The 24,479-nt window shown below is 44.8% G+C and overlaps 2 protein-coding genes across 2 annotated transcripts; both read left to right on the forward strand.

The window, feature by feature from the left end:
* The first annotated feature begins 3,921 nt into the window (after positions 1-3,921).
* On the forward strand, positions 3,922-7,803 carry LOC139262579 (ferritin, higher subunit-like). The gene is made up of 4 exons (XM_070877740.1): positions 3,922-4,023; positions 5,456-5,602; positions 5,838-5,963; positions 7,648-7,803. The coding sequence occupies exons 1-4, from the start codon at positions 3,922-3,924 to the stop codon at positions 7,801-7,803; spliced, it is 531 nt and encodes a 176-aa protein (XP_070733841.1).
* Positions 7,804-15,561: 7,758 nt separating this feature from the next.
* On the forward strand, positions 15,562-23,691 carry LOC139262213 (ferritin, higher subunit-like). Its single transcript, XM_070877359.1, has 4 exons — positions 15,562-15,663; positions 18,424-18,570; positions 23,103-23,228; positions 23,536-23,691. The coding sequence occupies exons 1-4, from the start codon at positions 15,562-15,564 to the stop codon at positions 23,689-23,691; spliced, it is 531 nt and encodes a 176-aa protein (XP_070733460.1).
* The last annotated feature ends 788 nt before the right edge of the window (positions 23,692-24,479 follow it).

The following is a 24,479-nucleotide window of genomic DNA, read 5'->3' on the forward strand; positions in this document are numbered from 1 at the left end:
CAGTATATGATTGTAAGACATCCTTGCTCCTGTACTGTGGAAAAATTGTAAATATTACATTTGATTTCCTCCTCCAAATCTATTAATATATATGACTAGCTGGGGCCCAAGCACTGATCCCTGTGGTATCCCACTCGTCACTACCCACCACCCAGGCAAAGACCTGTTTAGTCCGACTCGGTTTTCTATCAATTAACCAATTTTCAATCCATGGCAGTATATTACACCCAATCCTATGTGCTTTAATTTTGCGCACTAACCTCTTGTGGGACTTTATCAAAGGCCTTCTGAAAATCCAACTACATTACATCCACTGGTTCTCCCTTATTTAATCTCCGTTACATCCTCACAAAAATCTCCAGTAGGTTTGTCAAACACTATGTTCTTTTCATAAATCCATATTGACTTTGTCTAATCCTGTTGATTTTTTCTAAGTGTCCCTTTATCACATTTTACTAATGTTAGGCTAACCAGGCTGCAGTTACCTGTTCTTTCTCCTTCCTTTTAAAAATAGTGGGGTTACATTTGCCACCCTCCATTCTGCAGCAACTGTTCCATAATCTGTAGAAATTTGGAAGGTTGATAACCAATGCATCCACTATATCCATGGCTACCACTTTTAGTACTCTGGGATGCAGATTATCAGGCCCTAGGGATTTATCAGCTTTCAGTCCCATTAGTTTCTCCAGCAGTATTTTGTTCCTAATAATCATTCCCTTTAATTTCTCTTGCTCACTGGACCCTTAGTTCCCTAGCATTTCTGGGATGTTATTTGTGTCCTCTTCTGTGAAGACAGAACCAAAGTATTTAATTGTTCTGCCATTTCCTTGTTCCCCATTATAAATTATCCCATTTGTGACTGTAAAGGACCTACATTTGTCTTCATTAATCTTTTCCTTTTTACATACTGAGAGAAACTTTTACAGTTGGTTTTTATGATCCTTGCAAATTTAGTCTCATACCCTATTTTCCCCCTCTTAAACAATCTCTTGGTCCTTTTTTGCTGAATACTAAACTGCTCCCAATCCTCAGGATTGCTACTTGTTCTGGCAACTTTGTATGACTCCTCTTTGGATCTAATATTATGCTTATTTCTTGTGCAAACCATGGTTGGGCCACTTTTCCTTTTGTGTTTTTGCAGCAGAAAGGAATGTATAATTGTTGCAATTCATGCATTTGTTCCTTAAATGTTAGCCATTGACGATGCACCATCATGCCTTTTAATGACTCTTACCAATCTATCATCGCCATTCCTCATACCTTTGTAGTTTGCTCTGTTTAGATTTAGGACCTAGTTTTGGATTGGACAACTTCACTTTCAATCTTCATGAAGAATTCAATCATGTTATGATCATTCTTCCCTTAAGGACCCCGCACAAAAAGACTATTAATTAACCCCTTCTCATTGCACAATACCCAATCTACGATAGCTATTCAGACTTGTTGAAGACCTAATTTCAATTGTACATGTATGTATCATCTCAAAAATCTGGTTACTGTAAACTCACTCAGGTGCAACCTCATCCATCCTTATTCCAGCCCAAGAGTGTCAGTATGACAAAGACACCCAACTTATATACAGGTGATCAAGCACACATGCCACATGTGTACAGCCCGATGATCTCCGACTCCCAAGCATTAATACATCAGAATATATCTTGCAAATTCTATTCATGCATTTCAATCTAGCATTGCAATGCTGTAATATAACAACTGAAAATGTTCACGTTTGTTCAGCCACATAAGGCAGTGGGACCACAGATACAATTTAGTGTCTTAACGGAGGCAGAGAGGTTTACATAATAACATTTGTGTGCCATTTGGCACCTCGAGCCTGTTCTGCCATTCAGTAAAATCATGACTGGTCTGATCTTGGTCTCAACACTTTCCTGCCTGTTCCCCATAACCCTTGACTCCCTTATTGTTCAAAAATCTATCTATCTCCACCTTAAATGTATTCAATGATCCTGCCTACACACACACACACACACACACACAGACAGGACTGCGTGAGTGCCGCACTGTCAGAGGGGCAGTACTGAGGGAGCACCGCACTGTTGGAGGGGCATTACTGAGGGAGCGCCGCACTGTCAGAGGGGCAATAGTCACAGGATTTTGCACTGTCGGAGCGGCAGCACTAAGGGATTGCCACACTGTCTGAAGGGCAGTACTGAGGCATTGTTGCACAGACTCATGTTTGATTCAGGTGGGTCAACTGTGCTCATTGGTGGCATCTCCCCTGAAAGGGTAGCGCCTGTGGTGTGATTGGTGGCTCCGGATCTGAATCACTGCCGCACTCTCTGCCCCATCTAAAGCAGAGTTTTAATCCAAGGGAACACGTCTCATCAGCTCATCGAGGACTGAACCACTTCTGCACTGAAACCAGACGTCATGGCTTTGGATCTCCGAGACACACCAGCATGAAAGGTCAATGACCAGAGGGGAGAGATGAGGACGATTATTTTAACGCAGGGAGTCGTTGTGATCCGGAACGCGCTGCCTGAAAGGGCGGTGGAATCAGATTCAACAGTAACTTTGAAGAGGGAATTGCATATATACTTGACAAAAGTTGCAGGGCTATGGGGAAGGAGCTGAGGAGTGAGACGAATTGGATCGCTCTTACAAAGTGCCTGCACAGGCACGATGGGCCGAATGGCCTCTTTCTGTGCTGATAGGATCTATGATGAGCCAGATAGTTAGAGCACTTCTGAGCCTCATCATTTCAATCAGATTTAAATATTCATCATTTCAATCAGATTTAAATATTCATCATTTCGATCAGATTTAAATATTCTTTCGCCTCACTGAAAGCCGACTGTAAAAGGACTCGTCTAACACATCAAATTGAGGGGCAGGAAAAGACGAGCTGGTCCATCAAGCCTGCCCCAAAACACGCCGGAGCAAATCATAGAATCATAGAATGGTTACAGCAGAGAGCGAGGCCATTCGGCCCGTCGAGCCCGTGCCGGCTCTCTGCAAGAGCACTTCAGCTAGTCCCACTCCCACGCCCTTCCCCCACAACCCTGCTATTAATTTTTCCTTCAGGTACTTATCCAATTTCCTTTTGAAAGCCACGATTGAGTCTACCCCCACCACCCTCTCAGGCATTGCATTCCAGATTCCAACCACTCGCTGTGTAAACATGTCGCCTTTGTTCTTTTGTCAGTCACTTTAAATCTGTGTCCTCTGGTTCTCGACCCTTCGCCAATGGGAACAGTTCCTGTCTATCGACTCTGTCCAGACACCTCATGATTTTGAATCCCTCTATCAAATGGAGATGTGGGTGACAATGTGTTCAGTAATGTTCACTCCCTCTCATTCTCACTCAATATATTGAATTTTACCAGGCATCATTCCATGAGAATAAAAATGACAGATCGTTGATGCCCCCATGTAGCCAATCCTCAGACACATGCCCATTCTCTATATTCGAACTGGGGGCAGTTCACACCACCCACAGGATGGAATTCCCATTCCACTGGCCAATGCTTGGTTTGTAAATGCACCAAGAAGACTTGATTGCTTTGAATATTGTCTCAGTGCTATAGAAACTTGCAAGTAACAAACTTTGCCAGATTATGAAAAACCCCTTTGGCGAAAGTAGAAAATTATCATTTCATTCAAGTGAGAACGTGAAACAACGGCACACTTTCAGATTTGAAGACGTTCAAGGAACCCAAAGGCAGTGACATCACCAAGACTGATCTCCCCCAGCACCCTCCCCAAAACCCCCTCTCCTCTGTTAATTGGTGCCTCAATTCAGGGAAGATTCCTGATTGGCTCTGAGGGATTGTCAATCATCATTGGTGATGTCATACCCTGTTTGAATGCAGCTGTTCCAATAGTATAAATACAGGAGCTTGTGCAAGATAGAGTGAGTTCTAGAACTGTGCAGGTGATAGTGAAATATAGATAGAGAAGATGGCCTCCCAAGTGCGTCAGAACTACCACAAGGACTGTGAGGCTGCTGTCAACAAGCAGATCAACATGGAGCTCTGTTCCTCCTATGTTTACCTCTCCATGGTGAGTTGTGTATTCCTTGTTGCTGCATTCTGAAAAGTTGTTAATTCTCCAGTTCAATAAATTGGCTTTAAGTTGTATTTCTCTTGACTTCCTTCCCTGGGGGAGCAGAGTCTTTGGGCAGTGAGAACTTCAACTGTGTAATACAGGGGATCTTGTTGAGTTGATGGACTGCTCCCTACAGCAGCTGCCCTCTATTGAGGTTTAATATTGGAAACCAGCTCAGCTGCTGCCTGAGTGTGTGACAGAAGAGCACAAACCTGGTCAGGGGCCTGTTGACCTGAGACAATGTTCAGTTTCAGTGGGGGACTGCAGTGAGTGAAATGTGGGTAGGTTCTCATTAGTGCTCTCATTAATTGGAGGTGATGTACTGAGAATCCTGCTGTTGGAGCTCTGCTCACTGCTGAGATCTCTTGCACTATTGCTGTGTAAACTACTGGAGTGGAGGATTTTTCTCACTCCATGTCCACACTTTGATTTAGAATGGAAGAAGAATCATTTCTATAATGCCTTTCACTACCTTGGAATATCCCAAGTGCTTTGTAGCCAATGAAGGAGTTAAGTGTAGTTACCTGTTATGTGGGAAATGCAGCAGCCAATTAGTGCACAGGATGCTCCCACAAACTGAAATGAGATAATGATCAGATCATCTGTTTTAGTGGTGTTGGTTGAGGGATAAATATTAGCCAGGACACTGCAGAGAGCTCCTTGCAGTAGTATCTAGAACATGGAGAAGGCTTGAGGGACCAATGGCTGACTCCTGTCATTCACTAAGATCATTGCTAATCTTGTACCTCAACTCCACCTCCTGCACTGTCCCCATATCCTTTGCTATCCAAAAATCTATTGCTCTTGAATATACTCAATGACTGGAATTCTCTAACCCAGGAGCTGTGGAGGCTCAAAGAGTCATCATGGAGTGAAGAAATTTCTCCTCATCTCAGTCCTCAATGACCCCTGGTTCTAGTCTCTCTCCAGCAAGGGGAACCATCCTCCCTGCATCCAATCCTTCAAGTCCTGTAAGAATTTTGTACATTCCTAATGACATCACCTCTCATCCTTTGAACCTTGAATAGAGGCTCAGTCTGCTCAATCTCTCCTCCTTGATCTTTCACATCCACCTCATGACTGACACACTCTTGTGTGAATGGCAGAAAGTAGAGGAGTTATTGCTTATCCAGGAGTAGAATTTAGTTTGACTGGACATGAAATATAATCCTGAACTTTAGTTTTATATGTTCAACCAGCAAAGGAAAAACTTTCATCATGCTATGGGGAGGTGAGGCTCAACTCCAATTGATGAAGTCAATGGCATTTTGCTAGTTTACAAATGGTGTCTATCTTTTTAAGAATTCATTCATTCTGGGGAAAAATAACTCTTGCATTGTATATGAAGATCAAGGTCTAAATAGGCTGTCTTAATTTCTCTCTGCAGTCCTTCTACTTTGACCGGGATGATGTTGCCCTGCGTCACTTTGCTGAGTTCTTCAAGGAGCAGTCACATGAGGAACGTGAGCATGCTGAGAAACTGATGCAATTCCAGAATCGCCGTGGAGGACGGATCATCTTGTCTGACATCAAGGTTTGGTTCAATTATTTAGTGGCCTTCTGTCTGGATACCCTTAGACCTGATTGTTTCAAATACCTCCTAAAGCAATTGATTCCGTGGTAGTGGAATTCAGTAATTCTATATTCCTGTGACACATTGTTTATGGTAAAATGGACTCTGGTTGCTTTTTTTATCCTATTTTTCTTTGTACTGTCTTGTATTTTGTTTGTTCCATTGTAAGTGAACTACCTGTGATTTTCCTCTTCAGAAACTAGAGCAGGATGAGTGGAGCAATGGTCTGGATGCAATGCAGAGAGCTCTGCAGATGGAGAAGAATGTGAACCAGAGTCTGCTGGATCTGCACACAATCTCCACTGGGAGCACTGACCCTCATGTAAGTTCCTCATGTGGGTTTCTGGGCAACTTGGAGGTGGTGGAACATTGCTATCCTTGAGCTGTTTCAAAAGTGCTCCATGTCCAATAGCTTTGTTTTTAGGGGGGGGGGTGGTCTCTCTTGGGTTCTTCAGGGGGTGGGGGAGAGGACCATGAAGTTGGCCAGCTGTGGACATTGAGACATAAATGGGTCCCAATGTTTCCAGGATCTGAGCTCTCATTTGTAGGGGAGGATGAAAACCCCCTCATTTTACCCAGAAGGAAAAGGGCTGTGGGATCAGTCTGTGCTGTGAATTGAAACCGATGGAAGGAAAACTTTGGGACACAAATGGAGACCCCCCCAGTGTTTGGACTCGAAGGAAAGGGAATTTAATTTGGAACTATCTACCAAAAAGTTTGAAATCTTCAAGTGCACATGGAAGAAACTATGAACTTTAATCGAATTTGGGATTTTTTAAAAGGTCTGCAAGACAAGGGGTGGAGTCAATATCAAAAGGGCCAGTTTGGACATTGGAACTAATCAAATTGTCTGGGAACTGTATACCCTCGAAACTTGCCCCTTGAAAACATTAGCATTTAAACAATGCCACATACATATTCCAACACCTTTTTCATCAGGCATAGAAATATCTGGCTCTGGCCAGACTAGCACAATGGCTACAGGAGGCCAATGCAATCAACACCCACTCAAACCTTGAGTAGGTTAAGATCAGTGGGGGGAAAAAAAACCTAAAAACCTCAAACTGCTGCATTTTTCAAAATCAAAAGTCCACCAATGAGAAGAATCGACTTCAGCAGGAGAGGCGGACTGGATAATCTGGCTATAAACAAGGGGTTTCTGACGTAGTGAAAAAAGAAATGATGATTTTCCCTGCCCTCATGATTCAACAACCACAACCACAAGCCTCTCGACACTGAAGGAAAACCAGTGTCCGAAGATAGAAGAAACAAACCACCAGACTGCGGAAGGCACAGTAGTGAGTATAACCTCCGGTCCCCAGAACTCCCAACTCAGTTAGGCCAGGAAAGGTGGGAGGTTGGGCATTGTACTGCTAAACTGGTGTAAAGATTTTCGTTGGGTCCGTTTTAGTGGGATTTAAGGGAATTGTTTTGTTGGTGTATTGCTGTTTGTTGAATTACACCTTGTCAAATAAATTGGAAGCCTAAAGTTCCTCTTGGAATCACCTTGTCTCAGTTCTATTGTATTACATCTCCTGATCGTGAGTCTTATGTCAGAACCGTGTAAAGGAAGCTAGGAGTGCCTCAAACACTCAACTGTGTGTCACAGGCTAGGGAAGAAGGTGTTAGGAGTGTTTGACACTCTCAGGTGCCTCACAGGCTAGGCAAAAGCTGTGGGGACGCACGAGTCTCAAAACCCCCTTCATAAGCTGTGGATACAGTCTCTCCAGGGGTGCTCTTGCAGCACTCAGGGTACCTCACAGGTCAGGCATAAGCTGTGAGGGCAGAAGCCTAGAGAGAGACACCCAAGGCACAACAACAACCCTGTGAAAACCCCTTACACATTGCACAGTAGCAACTGGATCATTAGAGCAAATGTACATAAATTTCAATGGCCCTGCCTGATCCTTCTCCACTCCCAGAGAATTAAAATCCTAACTTGGGGGGGATGCACTGATCCTTGATATCTGTTACTGGCCATAACTCATTTCCCTCTTCTCTTTCAGTTGTGTGACTTCCTGGAGACCCACTACTTGGATGAACAAGTCAAGATGATCAAGAAGCTTGGTGATCACATCACCAACCTGAAGAGACTGGGAGCCCCTGAGAATGGCATGGGAGTGTACCTTTTTGACAAGCACACTCTGGGGGAGAGTGTCTAAACTGACTGGGATCAAGCTTATTGTGTTTAGTACTTGTATTTTTATAATCAGGCCCCTATCCTGTAGGGAATGAATGCTTGTGACTTTGTACAAAAAGAGCTGAAACCCATAACAGTAAATAAACTGTTCAACATTGGGCTGTGTTTTGTCACCTTGTAAATTTGAGTGGTTACTTATTTTTCATTTAACATAACTTGGCTTCTATCAAACAAGAATTACACTGACCTGTGCAACATTTATATGGGATTCAGTCTTATGAAATATGTTTTCCCCCTTGTGTAATGTCTATGTATTGACTGGGCCATTCAGGCACCTGTTATAAGATCGAAAATGTTCAAGAATGTGTTAGGACAACTGACAGCCCCATGGGATATTGGCCCAGTGACCAAAAGTCTGGTCAGAGGTATGTATTGAGAAGGTACAGAGATGTTGAGGAAGGCATGTCTAGAGCTTGGGACTGATAAGCTGTATACAATTACCTGTTCCAACGATCTGTTTTTTTTACAAATGAGAATTCAATCCAACAAGATGTAACATCTGCTAAACGCAGGACCAATTTGCCAGTAATTCATTGTTGCACCATTTCAGTCCAATGAAGAAAAAATAGTCCTGGATTAGCTTCCTATTTAGTCTATCTGCCTCGTGAACGAACAGCAGTTTGTATTCAATCGCTGCAACAGATCCTCTTCAGTTATGCAGGTCGTTCAGTAATGGGACTCACCACTGCTGCTATCGGCTTGCTGTTAAGCTTTGTAGGCAGACAAGAAATATCTCAGCACACTGAACTCTGGGCACTACAATTGGGTGAGGAGGGAAAGCAACAGCTGGCATCAACTTGCTGTCATAGCTTCGTGTGGATACCCTAGTCGTTCTGGGACAGCTTCTCTTCCGTCTGCTCCCCTAATGGTTGAATAACTTGCCAACACAACCTCCATTCAAACATGAATAAGGTATTGCAAGACTAACGATACTCCAACAACATTTAATACTTGGGGAAGGTGTAAATGTATTTAATTCCACAAAACAAAAGGCACAAGATGTTAAACCCATTTCTGGCCACAATGCCTAAGCACTCAATTTATAAGCCTATCAATTTTTTTTTGTTAGTACCACTGTGAATTTCATTACTATCACCCTGGATTAGATCTCCATTTCTCTCCTTCATGGCTATGAATGGATACAAATGGTACTACTGCTCCAATAATCCAGTGATTACGAGTTATCTTTAGGAATTTAACTGAGAACTGTGTTGAGTGCAATTAAATAGCCATGCACAGACATTCCAGGTTAATGTCTTGGCAACACTCAAGCGCCTTTCGGCTATCGATGTTACAAACTGTCATATATTGATGAGCCACAGTTCCACGAGTCGGCCTGGGTTTGCGTGCTGATGGGTTTGATGGCTTCATGTATCAACAAATCTCCAGCTCACTCGATGTGAAACTTTACAGGTGCTCATGTTTTAAGAATTAGTTACAATTTGCAGTTCAGGAAAAAGACCAACTGGGCCATGCTGTGGTTTATGCTCCATGTGAAACTTGTCCCACCCCACTTCATCTAGACCTATTAGCATATCCTTCTATTCCTTTCCCCTTTGTGTTGATCAAGCTTTCCCTTAAATGCATCTATGGTCTTTGCATTCAGAGTTATTACTGCGGGTAGCTCAGTAAACGCACTGCTGCTGCTGTGGATTTTCTGTTCAGCTGTGTGGGTAAAGAAGTGAGTAACAGCTTTCAAGACCCGCAATGTTTGAGCTCAAGGACAGCATTTATTGTCCGTCACTAATTGCCTTTGAGAAGGTGCTGGTCAGCCATCTTCTGGAACCGCTGCAGTCTTGTGGTGAAGGTACCCAACAGTGCTTTTCGGGAGGGAGTTCCTGGATTTTGCCGCAATGACGAAAAAGGAATGGTGATATAAACCAACCTGACTTGGAAATATAACGTGGAGGTGAACTTGCAGGCGATAGTATTCCCAAACTTCTGCTGCCCTTGTCCTTCTAATTGCTAGAGCTCGTGGGATGGCTTGTGCTGCTGAAAAAGCCTTGGCGAGTTGCTGCAGTGCATCTTGTCGATGGTACACACTGCAGCCATGGTGCACCGGTGGTGGAAGCAGTGAATGTGGAAGGTGGTGGATGGGGTGCCAATCAAGCGGCCTGCTTTGTCCTGGATGTTGTCGAACTTCTTGATGATTGCTGAAACTGCACTCAGCCAGTCAAGTGGAGAGTATTCCACCACACTCCTGACTTGTGCCTTGTCGATGCTGGAAAGACGTTAGGTGTCAGGAGGTGAGACACTCACCGCAAAATACCCAGCCTCTGGCCTGCTCTTATTACCAGAGTATTTATGTGGCTGTGCGAGTTCAGGTCCTGATCAGCGATGATCCCCAGGGATTAATGCTGGGGAATTCAGCGGCAGTGAATGTTAAGGGCAGGTGGTTAGACTCTCGCTTTTTGCAGATAGTCATTGCCTGGCACTTGTGTGGTGCCATTGTTACTTGCCCATTATCAGCCCCACACTGAATGTCATCCAGGTCTTGCTGCATGTGGGCATGGACTGCTTCATTTTCTGATGTCTTGCAAATGGAACAGAACACTGTGTAATCATCAGCAAACATTCCCACTTCTGGCCTTTATGATGGAGGGAAGTTCATTGATGAAGCAGCTTAAGATAGTTGGGCCAAGGACACTGTCCTGAGGTATTCCTGCAGAGATGTCCTGGGACTGAGATGATTGACCTCCAACAACCACTTCCTTTGTGCTAGATATGAGTCCAGCTCATCGAGAGTTTTCGATATTCGCATCGACTTCAATTTTGCAAGGGCTACTTGATGCCGCACACCATCAGGTGCTGCCTTGCTGTGAAAGGTAATCACTCTCACCTCACCTGTAATTCAGCTCCTTTGTACATGTTTGGACCAAGGCTGCAACGAGATCAGGAGCTGAGTGGTCGTGGCACAACCCAAACTGGGCATCGGTGAGCAGATTATTGTCGACAAAATCTTCCCTCACTTTGCTGATGATTGAGTGTAGACTGATGGGGCGGTAATTGGCCTGAATGGATTTGTCTGGCTTTTTCTGGAGAGGACGTACCAGAGCAGTTTTTCACATTGTTGGGTAGATGCCAGTGTCTCTGTACTGGAACAGCTTGGCTAGAGGTGTGGCCATGAATTTACAGATTGTGGTGCAATACAATTCTGCAGTTGCTGATGACACAGTACCTCATGGATGCCCAGTTTTGAGCTGCGAGATCTGTTTTGAATCTATTCCATTTAACACTGGTCAAACCACTCACCACAAAGGAGGGTGTCCTCAGTGTGAAGACAAGACTTTGTCTCCACAAGGACTGTGTGGTGGTCACTGCTACCAATGCTGTCATGGACAGATGAATCTGTGACAGGTAGATTGCTGTGGATAAGATCAGTAGGTTTTTCCATTGTGTTGATTCTCTCACCATCTGTCGGAAGCCCAATCTCGATGCTATGTCTTTCAGGACTCAGCCCGCTTGCTCAGTGCTACCGAGCCCCTCTTGGTGATGGACATTGAAGCCTATTTGCTATATCAGTGCTTCTTCCAAGTGGCCTTCAACATGGAGGTGTACTGATTCATCAGCTGAGGGAGGGCGGTAGGTGGTAATCAGCAGGAGGTTTCCATGTCCAAGCTTGACCTAAACCCATGAGACTTGATAGGTTCCAGATTAAATGTTCAGGACTCCTACCGCTACTCCCTCCCGACTGTATACCACTGAGCCGCCACTTCTGGTGTGTCTGCCCTTCTGGTGGGACAGGACATACGCAGGGATGGTGAAGGAGGAATCTGGGACATTGGCCGAAAGGTATGATTCTGTGATTATGACTATGTCAGGATGTTGCTTGACTAACCTGTGAGACAGCTCTCCCCATTTAGGCACAAGATACCAGATATTAGTGAGGAGGACTTTGCAGGGTCGACTGGGCTGGGTGTACAATTGTCATGTCAGAAGCCGGTGCCGAGGTCAATGCCGGGTTGTCCATCCTGTTTTATTCGAATTATTGTTTCTCGTAACGGTTTGTTATAACTGATCGGCTTGCTTGGCCATTTCAGAGGGCAGTTAAGACTCAACCACATTTTTTTAGGTTTGGAGTCATATCGGCCAGATTTCCTTCCTGAAGGACATTAGTGAAGCAGATTGGTTTTTATGACAATCCGATAGCTCCCTGGGCAACATTACTGATACTAGCCTTTTATTCCAGATTTTAATTTAATTAACTGAATTTCAATTCCCCAGCTGCCATGGTGGGACTTTGGATTATTAGTCCAGGCCTCTGAATTACTTGTCCAGTAACTTAACCACGATGTTACCGCACTCTTTGCATCTCTCAATGGCACTTTTGGACTATCGATGTCACCACAATTCATACATTGATGAGTCACAATTCTACAAGTCATGTTGGGTTTTGCGTGCTGATGAGTTTCACGGCTTCATGTTTCAGATAAAACAAATTATTCAGCTCACTCAATGTGAAAAACTTTACAGATGCCCTTGTTTTAAGAATTACATAGAATTTACAGCACAGAAAAAGGCCATTCAGCCTGGCAAATTGCAGTGGTGAGCGGTCCTTCTTGAACGTAAAACGCATCTAGGATGAGGTGAGGAAACGAATGGGACAAGATCGATTTAATTGTCTTTCAATCATGAGCATGGAGAGCGAAGTACTGAGAGGACTTGACTTCACACACTGAGCCTCCTCCCAACTTCCTATCAGCATATCCTGCCAATCCTTCCTCCCTCATGTGTTTATCCAGCTTCACCTTAAACACTGTCTATGCTTTTTGTCTCAACTATTCCTTTTGATAGCGAGTTAAAAATTCTGAACACTCTCTGAGTAAAGAAGTTTCTTTGAAGTCTCTCTTAGATTATTAATTCTAACTTTCTATATAATTCTATGGAGATCAGAACTGTGCGCAATACTCCAAGTGTTGTCTAGCCAAGGTTCTCTTTAAATTTAACATGCTGCACAGGGATGTGGTTCTGTTCACCTCAACTGTGTTCTCCCTGTGGCCGAGGAACTCCGTCCGCAGTCACAGTGTGTATTTCGTCCCCTACGGGTAACAACGGACATGATCTTTGCAGCACGCCAATTGCAGGAAAAATGCAGGGAGCAACACCAGCCCTTATACATGGCATTTTTTGATCTTATAAAGGCCTTTGAGACTGTCGACCGTGAGGGCTTATGGAGCGTCCTCCCTCCATTTTGGATACCCCCAAAAGTTTATCAACATTCTTCGCCTGCTCCACGTCGACATGCATGCCGTGATCCTTATCAGCGGATTTGTTACAGACCCATTCCACGTCCGAAGCTGGGTCAAACAGGGCTGCTTCATCGCTCCAAAGATTTTCTCAATCTTCCTCGCTGCTAACTCCACCTTACTGTCAACAAGCTTCCTGCTGGAGTGGAAATAATAGACAGAATCAGTGGGAAGCAGTTTAACCTATGCCCTCTCCAGACCAGTGCAAGACCACCCAAACCTCTGTCGTTGAACTGCAGTATGCGGACGACGCCTGCGTCTGCGCACATTCTGAGGCTGAACTCCAGGATTTAGTCGATGTCGTCACTGAGGCATATGAAATCATGGGCCTTGCACTTAACATCCATAAGGGAAAGTGCCTCCATCAGCCTGTCTTCGCCGCACAGCACGGCCCCCCGGACATCAAGATTCACGGCGTGGCCCTCGACAATGTGGACCACTTCCCATACGGCATGAGCCTCCTGTCAACAAAGGCAGACATCGATGCGGAGATTCAATATCGCCTCCAGTGCGCCAGTGCAGCCTTCAGCTGCCTGAGGAAAGGAATGTTCGAAGACCAGGCCCTCAAAACTACCACCAAGCTCACGCTCTACAGGACTGTAGTAATACCCACCCTACTGTATGAATCAGAGGCATGGACGACTTACAGAAGGCACATCTCGTCGCTGGAGATATATCACCAAAGATGCCTCCGTAAGATGCTGTAAATTCCCTGGGAGGACAGATGCACCGACATCAGTGTCCTCGCGCAGGCTAACATCCCCAGCATTGAAGCACTAACCACATGCGATCAGCTTTTCTGGGCAGGCCACTTAGTCCACATGCCAGACATGAGACTCCCTAAGCAACTGCTCTATCCGGAACTCCTTTATGGCAAACGAGCCAAAGTTAAGCAGCGGAAACGTTACAAGGACACCCTCAAAACCTCTCTGATGAAGTGCAACAGCACCACTGATGCCTGGGAGACTTTGGCCGAAGTCCATCCTAGTTGGAAAAAGTGTATCCGGGAGGGCGTTGAGCTCTTCGAATCTCAACGCTGCGAGCGTGAAGAGGTCAGGCAGTGGAAGGAAGGTGTGGTAAATCAGTGACACCCACCCACTTCCCCCGACGAATATCTGTCCCATCTGTGACAGGGTCTGTGGCTTTCATGTTGGACTGTTCAGCCACCAACGAACTCACTTTAGGAGTGAAAGCAAGTCTTCCTCGATGCCGAGTGACTGTCTATGATGATGGGTTCAGCTGCAGGTATTCCTCGCACTGAGCTCAGAACTGCGCCAATGGTTAACACTCATCTGTGCCTTTTTATCTCTAGAATTGACTATTTCAATGCTCTCCTGCTGGCCTTACATGCTCCATAAACTTAAGCTTATCCAAAACTCTGCTGCCCGTATCCTAACACACACCTAGTCCCACTCACCCATGACCCCTGTGCTTGTGGACCATCATTGGCTCCCGGTCTGACAGCGCCTCAAATTCAAGATTCTTATCCTTGTATTAAATCCCACCATAGCCCTTCCCTCACCTCTTTTCCCAGCACATTGATAACATCGGTGCTGTTTCCTGCTCTCACAATAAACTGGAACATTTAATTCACTATGTTCCCAATTTCCACCCTTCACTCACCTTCACATGGTCCATCTCGGTCACTTCACTTCCCTTTCTCGACTTCTCTGTCTATCGTCTCAGTCTATCAGACAAATATCCAATGAGTTGTTTGGATGTTGCTTCAAACCCGCAGATACCTGCAAATGACCAACCTACTGAACAATCCAGAACTCTTAAAAAGACACTGAATCGCAAACAACAGAGGATTCAATGAACCTTTCAAGGTGGCCATTAACTGGTCCAGGCAGAGCACGGTCGATAGGGTGTTCTCTCTGTCTGCCTGCCTTTGTTCCGTGGCTATATCCGTGCCCGGGTATCCCTGGATTGGGAGCACGCGGTGTCTGCCGGTATGCTTGAGGCTTTCCGTCATCGGAGGGCACCAGAGGGAGGGGAGCGCAGCGTGGATACAGGGAAATAGTGTAAATTTTTAAAGTTTTTATGTTAGTTTTGTCATAATGTGGATCTGACAGTTTATTCCCCCTTATAAAGGGAGCACTTATGGTTTAAGTGTTTCCGATAGCTGAATTAAAATGCCCAAAGAATAGAGAATCCAATTAAACCTGTGACTCTGGATATTTGAACTGTGTTTGAGGAAAGTTCGGACAATTGAGATCCTCATTGAGATGTCAGCCAATGATGCTCATTCTTCGAAGATCTGATTGGCTCTGGGAGTCCATCTCCCTCCTCCCTTTACTTGATTGGTGCTCTGAGAAGATGCAACTTCTGATTGGGTATTGATGACTGTCACTCATCATCAAGAGTGCCACACCCTGGATTATCCCTCAGTATAAATATTGGAGTTTGATATTAGTGAAATGTTATCTTTGTACTTCTAAAAAGTTTTTACTTTGGAAAAATAAAATATTAAGATGGCTTCGCAAGTGCGTCAGAATTACCACAAGGACTGTGAGGATGCTGTCAACAAGCAGATCAACATGGAGCTCTATTCCTCCTATGTTTATCTCTCTATGGTGAGTTTTGTATTTTTTGCCACTTTACAATGGAGACTATGTAATGTGAATTTATGAAATCCTGTGCTGTACCCAGCCCACCTATTTCTCTCTTTCTGCCCACCTGCCCCCAGCCCTGAATCTATGCAGTGAGTTCACTTTTAAGCTATAATATGATACAATTTATCTTAATTTGTATTTATTAACAAATTCTCTTTGTTTCTTGCAGCAGCTGTATCATCTGACTATTTTGATTTTTTTCCTGGGATCTTGAGCTTGATGAAGTTTATTTGGAATACATTCTGTACACAATGCAAGGAATTCAGAATTTGTATCCTCATTCTAAATCATGGATTTTCCTTACCTTGCTGGTTCAATGGGTGATGTCATAAAAATAAATCTAGGCCATTTCGGAGGGATGTCAGGAAGTATTCTTTCCCACCAGTGTGGTGGAAATCTGAAACACTTTCTTTCTCAGCCATCCCTCACCTCCACGGGGAGGATGGGAAGAAAGTGTTATAAATGTTTCTGCTTCCCTCCTGTTCCTAGTATTTCTTGCCACTAATTTTAAGTACCAGTTTGTATCCTTCTGTCTTTCCTCTAACTTTTTGCAATCATAAAGCAGATAGTTAATTATCAATTGTCTGTGCTCAGTGGACTCTCCCTTAACCCCTGTGACCTTCACCAAGCACCCTCAAATTCTGAGGGGTTCTCATAACTTTTATTCTGTGGTCTCTGGTTCTCCTCTACAATGCTTTGATTTGTGTAGACTGTCAAATTAATGCTGCTTGTGGTAGTTTTAGTTCCTTGGCATGAATGCAGCCAGTAAAACTCGGTTAGTTTTTCTTTTTTTTTTTTTATATATGAATTCTGCATTGGGACTAGATCTAGTTTAGGCAATTGCTTTTACTGCCTCTCAACTAGCCTGTACAAAATGTATTTGGGTTAATAAACAATTATTATTGGAGCATGCTACTGGTGACCAGGGTATAAATCTTGTGGCAATTCCTTCACCTAATTTCCAGAGCTACAATGAATATTGGGTGCCAAGATTCAGGTTCCAGTTTTAAGCATGTTCAATCAAAGCTGAATGGGTGATCGAGTGATGCAGCACAGGAGGCCATTCAGTCCATTGTGCCTTGCTGAATGTTGGGTGGAGCGATACAACTGTTTCCATAGCCTACAAATGTTTCTAAATCACGTAAGAGGATGAGACTGGGGAATTAGTAATGGGCAACATAGAGATGGCAGAAAATCTGAACAAATATCTTGTATCTCTCTTTACAGTAGAGGACAGTAACAACATTCCAATGGTGGATAGTCAAGGGGCTATCGGGGGGAGGTACTTAATGCAATAACAATCACCTGAGGAAGTAGTACTCAGTAAGATAATTGGGCTCAATTATGTCCTGATGGCTTGCATCCTCGGGCCTTGAGAAGCAGGGATTGTGGATGTATTGGTTATAATTTACCAAAATTACCTGGATTCTGGGGAGGTCCCAGCAGATTGGAAAGCTGCAAATGTAATGCCCCTTCCTTTTTTTTTTAAATAAAATAAACTTTTGACCAGTTAGCCTTATATCTGATAGGGAAAATGTTGGAGTCCATTATTAACATCACAGGGACATTTGGAAAAGCAAAATTTGATCAGGCAGAGTCGGCATGGATTTGTGAGGGGAAGTCGTGTTTGACAAATTTGCTGGAATTCTTTGAGGATGTCATGAACAGGGTGGATGAAAGTGAACCAGTGGCTGTTTTGTATTTGGACCTCCAGAAGGTATTTGAGAAGGTGCCACAAAAGATTACGGCACAAGATGAAAGTTCACAGGCTTTGGGGGTAATATATTAGCATGGATAGAGGATTGGCTAAAGAACCGAGTCAGGATAAATGGATCATTCTCTGGTTGGCAACCAGGATCTAGTAGAGTGCCGCAAGGATCAGTGCTGGGACCCCAACTATTTACAATCTATATTACATTCTGTCCCTCCTTCCAAGTCGGTTACGTCGCCTAGTTTGTTCCTCCCAACTTTGTATCAGTAATGTGTGAGGAGAACACACTTCTGCAGAAGGACATAGGCAGGCTAAGTGAGTGGGCAAAAATTTGACTGTTGGAAAGTGAGGTCATACACTTTAGCAGAAAAAGCATCAAAGAGCAAATGTTTATTGAAATGGAGCAAGATTGCGAAGTGCCAAAGTACAGCAGGAGCGGTGGGGGGGTGGGAGGGTGCCTCTACTCATTTGGAATTCCGAAGAATGAGGTGAACTTATTGAAGTGTATAAGATTGAGGGGGCTTGACTGGGTGGATAGAGAGGATGTTTCCACTGATGGGGAGACTACAACTAGAGGGCATGATCTTAAAATAAGGGGCTGCCCATTTGGAACTGAAATATCTGGAGGGTTGTCAATCTGTGGAATTCACTGCCTGAGCTGTGGAAAGCTGAGACATTGAATACATTTAATACAGTTTCTTAAATGCTAAGGGGTTATGTGGGGATAAGTCCATGATCAGATCAGCCATAATCTAAAATGGTGGAACAGGCTGAGCTGTGTGGTCTACTCCTGTTCATATTTCTCATGTTAGGTTTCCCTATGGCTGGAGCTGAGATTATCCAATGTATTTACCAGGTTAATTGAGTAGGTTCTAGTTTCCATAAATATACATACAAGTTCAGTGAGACTGAGCTCTTGAAGCAAGAAAAATGAGTTTGGCTTCATGTACAGTGCCCATGCTGATGGGTCTGCCATGCAATAATCAACTACTCTTCTGATCCCTCCGCAGTCCTTCTACTTTGACCGGGATGATGTTGCCCTGCGTCACTTTGCTGAGTTCTTCAAGGAGCAGTCACATGAGGAACGTGAGCATGCTGAGAAACTGATGGAATTCCAGAACCGGCGTGGAGGCCGAATCATCTTGGCAGACATCAAGGTTTGGCTCCATAAACGAGGGGCCTTCTGTTTGGTTCCCCTTAGACTGATTGTTCACAATACATTGTAAAGGAGTTGGTTCCAATTTACAGCACAGGAACCAGCAATTTGGACAAACTGGTCCATGCTGGTGATCAGGCTCCAGATGTCGTCCTCCCACCTTGCTTTATCCAGCAACATGTCGTTCTAATCCTTTTTCCCTCATGTACTTATTTAGCTTCCCCTCAAATACATCTATGCTGTTCACCTCATAAATTTGACACCGTTAGTTGACTTAATGCAGTAATTCAATATTCTAACATATTGGTTCATGGTAACCTAAACTTCTGATTTCATTTTTTCATCCCTAATTTCCTTCAATACTGTCCTATTTACAAATTTGTTTTTACTGTTTGTACTATTACATATGTGCCACCAGAGGGCACTGCAGTCAGACTTGCAGGTTACCTGTACAGGTGTGCTAGGCGCAGTACAGAAGGCAGGTCACCAGGTGTGATCCTCACCACCTCGAGTTCCATTATGTAAAGTCCTGTCCCCTCAGTGCAGATTCACATGAGGCATGTAGTGAAGTCAAGGTCACTCTGGACCTACACCTTTATTTCAAGCTCTGGAATGCTGCACTTGCCTGAGACCTGTCCTTGTATACCTGTCTCTTGCAAGTGCATCACTGGTGGTAAGGTATGCTGGTGGTTACAGGTCAATCTTATTCGTCATGTATAGTATGTTATATATATTCACCCTCCCCCCCCCTTATTGTCTTTTAGGTTCAGTCTCAGGTTGTCTACGCTCTCGCATGGAGCGTCTGAGTTGTGGTTCAGTTGTTTGCCTTGGTGTCTGTTTTTCTTTGGGTGTCGTTGCCGGTATCTTGCCTGGGCTGTCTGTTGCGATTGCCCTTTCCTCCGGTTGTTCTCTCCATCTGTCCATCAGTTGTGATGCGAGTTCCACATTGTAGTCTGCCCCTCTGGTTCCACAGTGTTGTTGGTAAATCTGATTTTGACTTGGCCTACATGCCTCTGGCAGGTTTTGCCATTGTCCATTTGTACTACCAGTAGCCTGTTTCCTTCCTTGCCCGTTACTGTCCCTGCAAGCCATTTGGGACCCCTGCCATAGTTTAGTACAAACACTTTGTCCCCTATCTCATTCCATCTCCCCCTCGAATTTCTGTCATGCTACTCAATCAGCTTATGGCACTTTGCCTCAATGATTCCATGCATGTCTGGGAGGATTAATGAGTGCCTTGTTTTTAAAGTCTTTAACATCAACAGTTGCACAGGGGGATCCCAGTCAATGAGTGCGGACGAGATCTGTATGCCAGCAGCAGTCGCGACAGGTGATCCTGTAGCATGCGAACTTATATTTTAAGCATGCCTTGTTTAATGATTTGCACTGCTCTCTCCGCCTGGCTGTTGGAGGCTGGCTTGCTGTGATTTATGCCATGGTCAATTAAAAAATCTTGGAATTCTGTGCTGGTGAAGCACGGACCATTGTCACTGACCAATATGTCAGGGATTCCGTGCATTGCAAACGTAGTTGCAAGGTTCTCCAGTGGTGGAGGTTGTGCACGTGTTAAAAATAGTGCATTCGATCCACTTTGAAAATGCATCTTCAACTACGAGGAACATTTTGGCCATGAATGGGCCTGCATCGTCTATGTGCACCCGCGACCACAGTTTGGTAGGCCGGGGCTGAGGAGACCCTCCCTGGGGGCATTGCTGAGCTGGGCACAAATGGTGCACCTTCGTACGCAGAGCTCCAAGTCCGCGTCAACACCAGGCCACCAGATGTGGGATCTGGCTATGGCCTTCATAATGATCCCCGGGTGCTCGCAGTGGAGCTCCAAGACAAATGCCTCTCTGCCTCGCAGAGGCATGTCTACTCGGCTGCCTCACATCAGGCAGTCTGCTTGTAGTGATAGCTCATGCATGCGCCTGTGAAAGGGTTTAATTCCTCGGGGCAGTCATCGCGAGCCAGTCACCAGTTAGGACACACCTTTTTACGAAGGATAGCGTGGGGTCGCTGGCCGTCCAGGCTCTGATTTGGCGAGCCATCATTGGCAAACCTGTGGACTCCAAGGCATTGATTGCCTTGACTATCTTAGTCCTAGTCATCAAACCCTTCCGTGGTCGCCAGGGGTAGCCTGCTGATCGCATCGGCACAGTTGTCTGTGTGCCTTATGGTATAGTCATAGGACGCCAGCATGAGTGCCCACTGTTGAATTCTCACTGGGGCGTTAGCGTTTATTGCCTTGCTCTTGGATGTGAGGGGCTTATGGTCGGTTTCTAACACGAACTTGGCTCCGAAAAGGTATAGGTGCATCTTTTTGACACTGCGCACGCGAGCGCCTCCTTCTCTACCATTCCGTACCCGCGCTCCGCACGCGAAAGTGACCTGGAGGCATAAGCTATGGGTTGTAATTTGCCCGCACTATTGACATGTTGCAAAATGCACCCGACCCCATACGCTGACTCATCACATGTGAGAACTAGCTTTTTAAATGGATCAAAGATTCAAAACACTGTTGGAACACAGAAGGTTGTGTGCCTTTTATTGAAGGCGTGTCCCTGCCACCCCCAAAACCAATCACATCCTTCCTGAGTAGCACATGGAGAAGCTCCAGCAGCGTGCTCAAGTTCTGCATAAAGTTCCCAAAATAATTGAGTAGCCTGAGAAAGGCGTGCAGTTCTGGGGCCTGGGTGCCAGGCGAATTGCTTCTGTTTTGGACACTGTTGGGCAGATTCCATCAGTGGCAAACCTTCTGCCCAAAAATTCAACCACTGGTGCGAGAAACAGGCACTGTGATTTCTTGACTCATAGGCAGACCTGATCCAACCGCTTTCGTACTTCCTCCAAATTATGGAGATTGGAGTCTGTGTCATAGTTTTGCCAGCCAGCTTCTCCCCAGCAGTGCTGGGGGGTCTCTGGGGACAATCCACAGGGAAGTCTGTTCACTGTCCCTTTGTGTGACAGAGAGCATGGCGCTGCTGAGGACTAGTACGATTTCTTTGGTATAGGTCTTTAGTTTGGTGTCGACCCTTGAGTTTTGATCTGTCTTTTACGCGGTCACAGTTGTTCAAATTGTTGAGGGCCCATGAGAGATTGACTCGCTCCTGTATCCAGCTCCATGTTGATGGGTATACCATTGAGTCAGAACCTCATCATTTATAGGCGGCGTCCTGTTGTAGGAGCAGCGGCCATTGATCATGTTGACCCGCTGTACATCGGTGTCCCGGATACTGTCCCCACCGTCTTCTGGTCCGCTTTCCGACCCATCCGATTTGTATACCAGCCGAGCTGTTTTTTGCATAGGTGGGCGAAATGCCCTGTATATTCACAGTTCCTGCAAACAGCCTGCAGAAATTGACACCCCCTTGATGAGTGCCCACCCCCACACCTCCAGAACAGACCGCTTCCATTGTTCCCAAAGAATGAGCTGTGTCTGGCTGATCTCTCGAGCTTCTCTCAGTTTGTAGTTTGCTCGCATTGTGGGTTGATGTGTGAATGTCCTTTTCTGTGGCCCTTGATGGCTTCTGGTACCACTGCCTGCTGTCGAGAGCCTGTTCTCCCAGTTTGGTCTGTGGGGGAGCAGCTTGTTTAATGCTGTGAACTACTTGTTCTGATATTTTGTTAGTTGTCGTACCTGCATTGTAAATCAACCTTGTTTCTTCTTCTCCCACCAAGAATGTCTGCAACCAGTGCTGCTGCCTCTAAGGTCAAGTTCTTGGTCTCTGAGCTTTTGGAATATGCCTGCTTGGCCTATTCCTTCAATGAAAAGTGTCTCAGCATTTCTCTCCTCAGTTCATCGGAGAACTCCCAGACTAGCCAACCTCAAGTTCTGCCACAAAGTTGGGTATGCTCTGGCCCACACAGCGTCTGTAGTTGTAGAACCTGTGTCTGGCCATGTGTCGGCTGCTCGCCAGCTTCAGGTCGTCTCTTACCAGTGTGCTCACTTCTTCAAATGACTTGGGTGCCAGCAGATCCTTCATTAAAGCGTATGTTTTCAAGCCACAGCTGGTCAAGAGATGAGCTCTTCTCTTGTCTGCTTTGTCGTCTCCTAACCAGTCTTGTTACAAAGCTTTGCTGGAGCCTTTCTATAAATCCCTCCCAATTGTCTCCAGCATTGTACTTTTCATCTGATCCGTTGTTTGCCATTCTGTAATCCCGTAACTTGTCGCAACTGTAAAGTCCTGTCCCCTCAGTACAGATTCTCTCAAAGCATGTAGTGAAGTCAAGGTCACTCTGGACCTGTACCTTTATTTCACAGCTCTGGAATGCTGCACTTGCCTGAGACCGGTCCTTGTATACCTGTCTCTTGCAAGTGCACACCTGGTGGTAAGGTATGCTGGTGGTTACAGGTCATATCTTATCAGTCATGTATAGTATGTTAGGATACAGTTATATATAATAATGTAAGATGTGACACATTAAATGAACTAAGGTCACTACAGTTAAAGTACAATACATTGCCTCGTGGAGTCATTATCAGAGCATCTAAAGACAAAAAAAAACGTAGTTTAATCTGACTTTCCTCTTCAGAAACCAGAGCAGGATGAGTGGAGCAATGGTCTGGAGGCCATGCAGAGAGCTCTGCAGATGGAGAAGAATGTGAACCAGAGTCTGCTGGATCTGCACAAACACTCCACTGGGAGCACTGACCCTCATGTAAGTTTCCCAATGCTTCAATGAGGGCTTTTGGTTAAGTTGCTGTCCTTGAACTTAATTTAAAAAGATATCTGCCCAGTAGCTTTGTGTTGGGTCTATTTCAGGGAAGATTTTGTAAGTATCTGATCCCAGCACATTTTTGCAAAGCAAGTTTTCATCTAAATGATGCAGTAATTCCATCAATTTCAATTGCACCACTTAACTATCCTCGATTCCAAGAGGACTAAAATCCCAACTCTCAAGCAGTAAGCTCCAATGTTCCTTGATATCTGCTACTGGCCATAACTCCTTTCTGTTTCTCCTTCAGTTGTGTGACTTCCTGGAGACCCACTACTTGGATGAACAAGTGAAGATGATCAAGAAGCTTGGAGATCACATCACCAACCTGAAGAGACTGGGAGCCCCTGAGAATGGCCTGGGAGAGTACCTGTTTGACAAGCACACCTTGGGGGAGAGTGACTGAAGCTTCTGATCAGTACTCTTGTTTATACAATATGTGTGAGACTCTGTCCTACATAGAATGATGGCTTTGTACAGGCTGAGACCTGGGCTCTTGATGTGAAATGTAATCAACTGTAAATAAACTGTTCAATATTGGACTGGGTTTTGTCTCCTTGCAATTAGTGGTTGCTTATTTTCCATTTACCGTAACTTGTTTGCAGCACAAGTATTGCACTAGGCTATGCAACAATCATACATTGGCCTCCTGTGCTGTAACCACTCAGCTGGCTCTCCAAGAACACTTCAGCTAGTCCTACTCCCTTGCATTTTCCCTGTAGCCCTGCAATGTTTTTCCTTCATGTACTTGTTCAATCCTATGATTGAAACTGCTTTCACCACCCTCTCAGCCAGTGCAATCCAGATATTAACCATTCACTGCATAAAAGTTTATCCTCATGTCAGCTGTGGTACTTCTGCCAATTGTCTGAAATTTGTGTCTGCAGGTTCTCATCCCTTCTGCCAATGTGAACAGTCCTATAATTTTGCTCTTTGCTGGGATAATTTCAATATATTGACATTTTATATTCACAAACATAAATAGGAGCAGTTGTCGCCCATTTGCTCCTTGAATGGCGGTGCAGGCTTTAAATATGATCATAACTGATCCTTTACCACCACCATGTTCATGCTTTTACCCCGTAGCCCTTGACTCCTTTTTTGAATCAAGATATCTCATCTCATCTTGTTAAATATATTCAATTGGGCTCCACTGCCTTCTGTAGTCAACAGCTTCCCCATCCTGACTGAAAA

Source organism: Pristiophorus japonicus, chromosome 4 (assembly GCF_044704955.1).
Source record: "Pristiophorus japonicus isolate sPriJap1 chromosome 4, sPriJap1.hap1, whole genome shotgun sequence".
Lineage (NCBI taxonomy): Eukaryota > Metazoa > Chordata > Chondrichthyes > Pristiophoridae > Pristiophorus > Pristiophorus japonicus.